At 41.3% G+C, this 9,355-nt stretch overlaps 1 protein-coding gene across 1 annotated transcript; it reads left to right on the top strand.

The window, feature by feature from the left end:
- Positions 1-210: 210 nt before the first annotated feature.
- On the top strand, positions 211-9,050 carry LOC104832294 (thiamine transporter 2-like). The gene is made up of 6 exons (XM_010568421.1): positions 211-227; positions 2,844-3,009; positions 3,365-4,181; positions 5,707-5,899; positions 7,490-7,631; positions 8,871-9,050. Exons 2-6 carry the CDS (start codon positions 2,860-2,862, stop codon positions 9,048-9,050), a joined length of 1,482 nt encoding a protein of 493 aa, XP_010566723.1. The 5' UTR covers positions 211-227; positions 2,844-2,859.
- Positions 9,051-9,355: the final 305 nt, after the last annotated feature.

The following is a 9,355-nucleotide window of genomic DNA, read 5'->3' as shown; positions in this document are numbered from 1 at the left end:
GTTCCTTTAAGGGTGCTGAAAGTGGTTGCTGAAAGCAAGCCAGCTGGAAATGTTTTCAAAGGAGGTGTCATCGGAGCAAGCTGAAATACCAGAACAACAGGAAAAGCACAAAAACCAAATAGAGTCCAGTAGCTGCAATACACACAGGACAGCCAGAAGAAGGACTGGAAATACTAAAAGGGAACCTTTGCCTTGGAACTAAGAAAGGAAGAGCTCCAGCAGACAAGGTATGATTATACATGAACTTTGGAAATCAGAAATCCTGCAGTGACAAGGGAAAGAGGGAGGAAAGAAGAGAGCAGTCTGGTGGGGAACTGGGGGCTGGGTCAGGCTGTGTGGGAGAAGAGCTGACAGCTCTGGCACTAACCAAGAATTGATAGGGGAAATGAGAAACAGAGGGTTGTTTTACTGCAGAACACCACCAAGGCATCCTGCCATCTCTCCAAAAGTTAAGAAAAACCTAGATTTATAAAAGACAAATTGACCATAAGGGGTGACTGAGTGGGAACAAGTTGGATTCTTCCCCCTTAAGCACCAGGGTACAGATCTCATTGTCAGAGCTTTGTGGTTATAAACGCAGAAAGGAACAATTGTACCAGCAGCTGGCAGAGCTGAGCTGGGGCTGCAGCAGAGCCCTTCACCAACAGCAAAGGGCTGGGGTGCGAGGTGAGGGCACACCCTTCTATGGATACAGTGGCACCCACCTTTCACTCCCCAAGGGCAGAGTGGGCTGCCCCTGAAAGCCCTCAGCCCACTGTGTTTTCTGGCTCAGCATCAGTGGCAGGTTTTTCCTGCACAGCTGCTTAAATCAGGTGGAAACTTCTCGTCTGACTTATCTGCCAGCCTAACACAGGTGCCTCAAAGAGTAAATCTACAGAACAGAGGTACATGTCTAGCAGAAAACCCCAAACAGTGCATGTGCTGGGACTGGAGGGATGCAGTGACCACACCTAAAGTTTTTCTTTATGTCGCTCAAAACAGAAATTACTGCACACAATGGCACAGGCTTGACACAGATGGGCAGCATCAGAGGTACAGCACACAGCACTCTGCAAGCCCTAAGAATACAACAGTTTGCCCCACTCATCTCCCAAAGGGCAGGACATTTTGAAAGGATTCGTGAAATCTGCTGCCTTTGTGTCACAGAGCCTGCCAGGGGGAGAGCAAACATGGCAAGGCCTGAAGCAGACTGGAGCAGAGAATCTAGGCTGGGAAGAGAAAAATATAAGCTGGCTAAGTCACAGAGCTAACTTGTACAAATGTTCTTCATTACAGTGCTAGAGATGCTCTTCATCCTCCCTCTTCTTGATGCCTTTTTCAGAACCTCACATGAAGTGTTCATGTGGCATTAGGGTGGTGTAATACTTTAACGATTATCATGTGAAAGGAGAGCAAGGGGATGTTGTGGTGACTAAGTACTCACTTAGTACTGCCCCTGCCAAAGCCATATTTTGCAGCAGATGCTATTACAACAACTGGGGAGGAAGGAGGGGCAGAAATGCTTCTTTCCTTGAGCACTCTGAATGTGTCTCACATTCCTCCCCTACACGTTTTTCCTTTGCTGGGGTCATCTTGCCATCTAGTGGTTCACACTAGGGAGCTGACACAGAGCTAAGTTCATTTCTGCTGTAAATCCTGTAATGTCAATGGTTTCAGCCGTTATGCATAAAATGAAATAATTCAAATTCCCTTTGATCTGCACCCATTTCTTAGTGCATCAGGCCATTAGTAAAATGTGCTATCATGGTGTGAAGTCAGAAAAGAAGCAGCATAATGCCTGCCCATCCAGTCTGGAGTGGTGTAGTCAACAGGTACATGAATATTTTTGGCTGTTTTGGAAGATATCTTTCTTCAGCTTTTACAAGAAAGTTTGAGGAAAAACACTGCCTGCAGAACACTTCATTTTTAAGATTAAAACGTTTGCCTGAAAAAAAAAAAGTTGTCAGGAGGTAAATAGGTAAAAGTCAAAAGCAGAGTGATGGAAGTCCCAGCTAGTAACAAGCACCCTCCAGAGGGCTCCAAAAGATACACTGTACATGTTCAGATTCCTGACACTGCCTACACCAACATGAATATGGGATATAACTTACTGTTTCCTTTGCATGCCCCCCATTACACCCATTTTGATTTCTCTTTGGTCTCTGTCTAGTAGCGTTGCAAAGTTTAATTTATCCCATAAGACTCATCTAGAGACAAGAACTAAAATATCTGCTTCATTTCATTTTAGTGTTAACTATTACCTTCAGTAACCACAAATGGTTTTTATAGATTGAAAATAGGATGTCTGTATCCAAACTGGACTTCTGATGCAGTTCATTCCAGCTGAGGATCTGGTTTGACATCTGTTCTGCATTTATTAGCGACTCTCATCTGCTAGGCTCAAAAGTTGCCAGCTATCCATAACAGGAAAGCCATGCACATCTAGGAGGCGAAGGAGAAGAAACAGCAATTGTGAACTAGTTGCTTGTCATTCAACAAGGTTGTTGGCTGCGATCGGTCATGGTGTTGTGTGAAATCTCAGTGCTCAGCTGTCTTCAGTGACTTTTGTCTAGGTAGGCTTTTCCTGTGGTTAACTTAGCCAATGCAGACTGAATGACAGTGTAATTTGTCTCCCAGTTAAAGATCTTCCAAGTCATTCTTTATACGCTACCTACAAAGACAGAGAAAGAGCAGACAAATGTAAGGAAAAGCTGTACACTTTAAATTACGAAGAAAAATGTTTTCCAACTGCCAGCCTCTAAAGAGCACTCCTTAGCATTAGAAACTACAAAATAAAAATCAATTAGAAGACAACTTTGCACTTGTGTGGGCAGTATCATCCTTCTAACAAACTTCCTCCTCAGCTTAGCTGCAGAGGCCATGGGCTGCTGGAAGCAAGAGAAAAGCAACACCTGGACTTTTCCCACCCTGATCCTCTGCCTCTGTGGATTCTTCTACATGATGAAACCATCAGAACCTTTCCTAACACCCTATCTAACAGGACCAGATAAAAACCTGACCATAGATGAGGTATGGCTTTACTCTGCCTTTTCTTTTACATGCATCAGCAAAAATAAAGAAAGTAAAACTTTAAACAAAGTTATTAAACAAAGATAAAAACCAAAATAAAGCACAAATGTAACCAGCTTTGGCAGGTTAGAATTTGCAGTAGATGGCATAAATAGAAGATCCATTTAATGGATTTAAGATCCATTTAATGGATTTAAGATCCATTTGCCTGCTCAACAGTCACATGCTGCTTCAATGTGGCTATATATTTTATTAATTCCCTCAGAGCAAAACCTTCCGTCTACAAAGCCATTTAAAATAAATGAACTTCCTTTCCCCAGGAATAACACCACAGAGATTTCCTCTTCTTTCCTAGGTTACCAACCAGATTTTCCCAGTTTGGACATACTCCTACCTTGCACTCCTTTTCCCAGTCTTCCTGATTACAGACTACGTGCGCTACAAGCCCATCCTCCTCCTCCAGGGCGTCAGCTTCATCATCACGTGGCTCTTGCTCCTCTTCGCACACGGAGTGGTGGCCATGCAGGTGGTGGAATTCTTCTACGGGATGGTGACAGCCACCGAGGTCGCCTATTACGCCTACATCTACAGTGTCGTCAGCACCGATCACTATCAGAGAGTGACGAGCTATTGCAGAAGTATCACTCTTGTTGCAGCCACCGTTGCGGCCGTGCTGGGACAGCTGCTGGTTTCCTTAGCAGATGTATCCTACTTTCACCTTAATGCCATTACTTTGGCTTCTGTGTCCCTGGCATTTGTTTGTTCCTTTTTTCTCCCAATGCCCCAAAAGAGTATGTTCTTCCACAGGAAAGATGTCACAGAAACTCCCCCAGGACCAGATAAAGTCGTGGCTACAGTCGGCTCCGACGGGCCATCGAGCTGCCAAGAGGACAAGAGCTCTGTATCTGCTGACAGGGGACCAGCACCTGAACCGCAGGCTGATAATCCCAAGCCCCAGAATCACATGCTCAGTGTACTGGTGCAGCTGAGCAAGGACCTGAGGGATTGCTACAGCTCTAGGAAACTTCTGTACTGGTCCCTGTGGTGGGCTCTGGCTACAGCGGGCTTTAACCAGGTTCTGAATTATATCCAAGTGCTGTGGGACTTCAGAGCCCCCTCTCACAGCTCTGCAGTGTACAATGGAGCTGTTGAAGCAATAGCAACTTTTCTGAGTAAGTTAGTGTCTAAGCTTCGATCACAAACACAGTCTCTAAAGTTTTACTTTAGAACACTTTTAAAGTGCTATTCCCTTGCAGACGCTCCAGGAAGCCAGTGTATGCATTGTGCATTCAAGACCTAGTTCTTTGATGTACAAAACAGTTTAAATGCGAGCTATGTTATTTTTCTTCAGGACTGGGACACCCAACTTTACCCTACCAGTATGCAGAGAGTGTACAAGTCATACAGACTTTACATCCAGCTGCTACATCCATTCAGAGGCACCTGTGTTTCTTTGGATGAGGTTGTTGGGTTTGGGTTGTTTTTTTCCCAAACAAGTATCACACAGTTCCCATAACAACGGTATCAGCTTACACAGATGAGAGAAGTTTTTCATAAATATTTTACAGAACAAGAACATAATCCTCTCATTAAGATCTTTTTCTAGTGAAATACTCTCATGCAGCAGGACAGAAGGAAGAATTTTAGTCATGCCAAGATATAGAGATTTGCAGAAAAAGACCTTATTCAATTCATTACACTACTGACGTTAACCATTACGCTTTTGCACTGGAAGCAGTTGCCCACACCACATACTCAAAGTAATGTTATCAAAAGGTTACATCAGAGGGTACCACCCCGACTTGGCGGCATTTCTCATATTCATGTTGTGCTGCTGTAGAAAACTTGCACAAGACATTGGGGTGTGATCCACCAGGGAAACTAAACATGCCTACATCATACCTGGTCATTCAGGATACACTTATAGTCATTAAGGAGAAACAGATACCTCTAAGGTTAAAAATTACTCTTGTCTTGAGGTAGGCAACTAAACAGACCAATTGAATCTCGAATTGAGAGCACTTAACTCCTGCAGTGTCTACTTCTTGATGAATTCCTCTTTCTCATGGAATTGCCTATTTCTAAATGTAGAGGTGTAGAAGTTTTAAAATTGTATGAGACCCCTAAGATGGATAGTAAGGTGGCTTATCTTCGCAACAGGTGCATCTCTGTAGCAGGCCCAACAAAAGGAAATCGTGCCTATCCTTTCTCATTTCCCTGAATATACTCACTTGATACCTCACAAAACTCCCTTTTTTGACAGCTTAGCCCCTTTATGAGCTGTACAGAGCTAAACTGTTAAGCTATAAGGTTTACTACTTTAGCTATAAAGTAAGCTAGTAGAAGCTGGAAGAACTGTTCTTCTTGAGCTCCAGTGTTCCTAATTCTCTCCCTAGGAGAGACATGCTGGGGTACAGACAGCTAAATAATGAATCCTTCTACATAACAGTTTATCCCGTGAAGTGGAATAAAACGTTAAGAAAGGAATGGCAGAGATTTGATTTATGCAGTTGTCTAAAAATGACCAGTCATCTGCATGACTTCAGAAGTGATTAGAAATGCTTTCAAAACACTTCAGAACTACTCTGCTTCATTATTCAGCATTGCCTTTCGGCATGTGAGGGTGGCAAGACTTGGTGATATAGGTTATAGAACAGATACAACATTTACTTTTTTTTTTTTCCCCTCTTTTTCTAGGCTCGGTAACATCTTTTGTAGTACAATATATGAAAATTAACTGGGACCTTTTTGGAGAACTGGCTTTAGGGATCTTCTCTGCAATAAATGCTGGTTCTTTATTTCTCATGCACTTCACTACCAACATCTGGGCATGTTACGCCAGCTATCTCATTTTCAAAGCATGCTATATGCTCCTTATAACAATAGCAACGTAAGTATAAAACCTTACAGTGCTGCCATTATGCACAGAATACTAACCAGACTTTAAGTTTACTTTGGGCATCCCTCCTTTTACTCAGAGATAGCTGATCTAATGCTAGACATAACAGTTTAGGTAAAGACAAGGATACTTAAATGTCTAGTTATGTTGTTTTCGTTCTTCTATACAAACATAAAAGAAAAATTATCAAAAGGACATTGAACATTTACCTTGGCAGAAATTAAACAAGGTACAAGACGTCTTTGTTACTAAAGGCAATGGTAACAGCAAAACATATGAGCTATTTTCCTCCTTCCTGTCATGGAAGATGCAAAGTGAGCAATAAGGACAAGCATGCCTTAACAACCATCCTTTAAGATCCCGTTATGTCTAGACCACCTTGCTGATACGCTTTTTAGCATGCTATGAACCGCATGAATGTAAGAAAAGATTTGGCATAGAGTGTTCCCCAAGATACCTTTGAACATAAAATCCTTAATGATATTATGATGTTAAGAAGGAATAAAAGAGAACATTGGACGTATAAACTCAGACAAGATCTCTTAGGAGACCAAGCTATTCTGTTGTCAGAAATAGAAAAACAGAAATAATATAAATAACAAAATTATATATAATCTGTGTTAAATATAAACCATTTTTATTACTCCAGTTATTTTATTGATTGGAATGTCTTTAGACATACCACATTATTTCATTAACAAAAATACCAGATGTATTTTTATGTCAAACCCCAAAATTATTTGGATACCATTTGAAAAAAACTGCTAAAACTATAATGCATGAGAAGATTTTGCCTATCTTGAATGAAGCCAAGTGAACCCTCTATTTTCATTTTGGTGGATTGTTAGTACATTATAGTGGATCACACCTGGACTATTTCAACATATTCTAAAAAAAAAAAAAAAGAAAAAGCTTGCACAAAAGAACCCTGCTAAAAATAATTGAAGAGAGTACTGCAGGAATAATACCCTTCTGTTCAGATAGAAACTGTGGACATAAATACGGCAAGAAAAGATGTTCTGATTATTGTCAAAAAAGATATTGCAAGGAAAATCTACAGGCTTTTGATGGAAATAAACAGTATGCTACCTCCACTGTCAAGCCACAAAGGAAAAAAAGTTATTCACATCATCACAGAAAAGTTGGTTAGAAGATACCCATAGTGACCTTCTAGTCTAACCTCCCAGCCAGGACAGAACCCCTGCCAATGCCAGATCAGGTCATGGTTTTGTCTGGCCAGCTCTTTGAAAGCCTCCAACCATGGAGGTCTTACAACCTGTCTGGCACAGTCTGTGAAGATAGAGAAGGAACAAAGGGGAAGGTTAAAGAGATCTGATATTCTACTAGATAAAGCAGATCACCTGATAAAAGCAACACAGACAAGTACAAAAACATCAAAATACACTATGACAGTCAAGACATTTTTTTAGAGAAAGCAAGGAAGCAAACAAACAAACGAAGCACCATTTATTCCATCCCTGATATACATCATCTGCATGAATCATTTCTCTTCATCAACTAAATAGAGAGCAACAGCTTTCCACCCAGTGTGAAGTCACTGACCTGCCACTCTCACATTAGGTTCCAGATTGCAGTCAATCTGAGCATGGAACGCTATGCCTTGATGTTTGGATTCAACAACTTCGTTGCACTGGTGATTCAGACCATTCTTACAGTAGTCGTCGTGGATTCAAGAGGCCTGGGACTGGGCATAGTGACTCAGGTAAGTGCTATTAACTTACTTCCTATTTACTGCTTAGCCAATTCATCTTCAAAAGTTTACCAAGAAAGAAATTGCTATGCCAAAGGACAATTTAAATCCCTCTTTCTTCTATGGAAATCTAAACATCTTGCTCTTCCCTCGTATCAGCCATCATTCTTCCCTTTTGCCTTTTAGTGCAGCATTTAGGATTACAGATGCTGGTCTTTGACATTTTAAAGGCAGATACACCAGAACATAAATAATCAGGCCCTGCTATCTGACCAGCTTTTGCTAATTAACAGGACACTGAATAACATCCTCTCTGCCCAAAAATTCAGGTTGGTTTTCTCAGATGCAGAATCAACATGACCATATGTTGTTAGGGGAGTTCAAGACCATGAGACACAGCCTGGGTTATTGGAGTTATTTCAGCTCAAGTGAAAAGGACTCCTGCCTTCTAACTACATCTCAGGAGCAAACCTGGTCTGTATCTCAATGTGAATAATAGAATTTTCTGCCCATAGTTTGGGCACTTAATCTGGGGTTCGATATCCTATCTCACAGTAGTGTCCCTAACTTCAGTCAGATCAGTTCCACTCATGTCAGAGTCAACTGAAATGTACTGATTTCTGCATTTTCTCAGATGGGATCTCAGCTGGGGCAGCTTCCTACTCCCACAGATTAGAAGATGACTAAACCTATTCAGATACTCTGTAGAGAGAAGGCAAAAATTACTTTAAAAGATTAAAGACTGAATTAAACACCAAAAATTAAAACTTTAAAATTAAGGACAGGAATATGTAGGACTTCATAAATAGCCTTGCCACTGTTCTTGGAAATATGGATACAAAGTCATGGTATATTTACTGAAGCCAGTGTGGTGACAGTACTGAAATGTGCAAGAGCAAAAAAGGACCAAGTCAGACTCTTCACTTATAATATTCATGACTATGTGGGTAATGAAGCTACTACATTTGCATTAATAGAAAAAAAATCCCTGTTCCTATCCCTCCCCCCTCTGATGTTTATTAAGAGACATAAGAATTGGAAGCAAGGGGCATTTCTTCATTCCTCAAAGATCTGATGTTTGCTGGAAAAGCTAAGATTTTGCTTACTCACAAAGCAAAAACTTGAGCATACAGAAACTGCGCCAGAACACAAGTAAACAAAATAATAGAGTGTCTGTCATCTCCAGAAGAAGCAGTGTTTCCCTAATGTGTTTTTCATTAATTCTTCTGCCTTTTTCTCTCCCCCTCCCAGTTTTTAATTTATGGCAGCTACTTTGCATTCATAGCTGGAATTTTCTTGATCAGAAGCATTTGCATGCTTGTCTCAAGCACATGCAAAAGGAAAATAGCAAGATCTTGCAAAGAGCATCTGAACCACGCTGAACATGAATCAAAAGAGCAGATTGTAACTGGCTATACGACATGGCTGTAGGGGTCAGGCAGGCAGGCTCACATGGCCAGGCCCTCGTGGGAGAAGAGTTCCTACTGCAGCATGCAGGGAACAGCAGTGCAAGATGAATCTACCACACAGCCCTGAAAAGCTACGCTGAATCATATAGCACTTCATTACAACATATGCCAACTAAGTGATCACCATAATGGCACTGTGCCAAGAAGAAAAGATAAGCTGCTTTAGATTCTTATTTACTTGCCTATAAATAGCTTAACAGCAGTAATCTATACACAAGAACAGAGCAACCACCTGGGCATCCCACTGTGCATAATGGCAAAGATCAG

This window comes from Haliaeetus leucocephalus, unplaced genomic scaffold (assembly GCF_000737465.1).
Source record: "Haliaeetus leucocephalus isolate CR32 unplaced genomic scaffold, Haliaeetus_leucocephalus-4.0 Scaffold240, whole genome shotgun sequence".
NCBI lineage: Eukaryota > Metazoa > Chordata > Aves > Accipitriformes > Accipitridae > Haliaeetus > Haliaeetus leucocephalus.
Note: the sequence above shows the minus strand (reverse complement) of the source record. Positions and strands in the feature narration are given on the sequence as shown.

Excerpts from the sequence above, each read along its gene's own strand:
- LOC104832294 (XM_010568421.1), top strand. The coding sequence starts at position 2,860 with ATGGGCTGCTGGAAGCAAGAGAAAAGCAACACCTGGACTTTTCCCACC. Across the intron at positions 3,010-3,364 it reads AAAACCTGACCATAGATGAG|GTTACCAACCAGATTTTCCC; the intron begins GTATGGCTTTAC and ends CTTCTTTCCTAG. Across the intron at positions 7,632-8,870 it reads GACTGGGCATAGTGACTCAG|TTTTTAATTTATGGCAGCTA; the intron begins GTAAGTGCTATT and ends TCCCCCTCCCAG.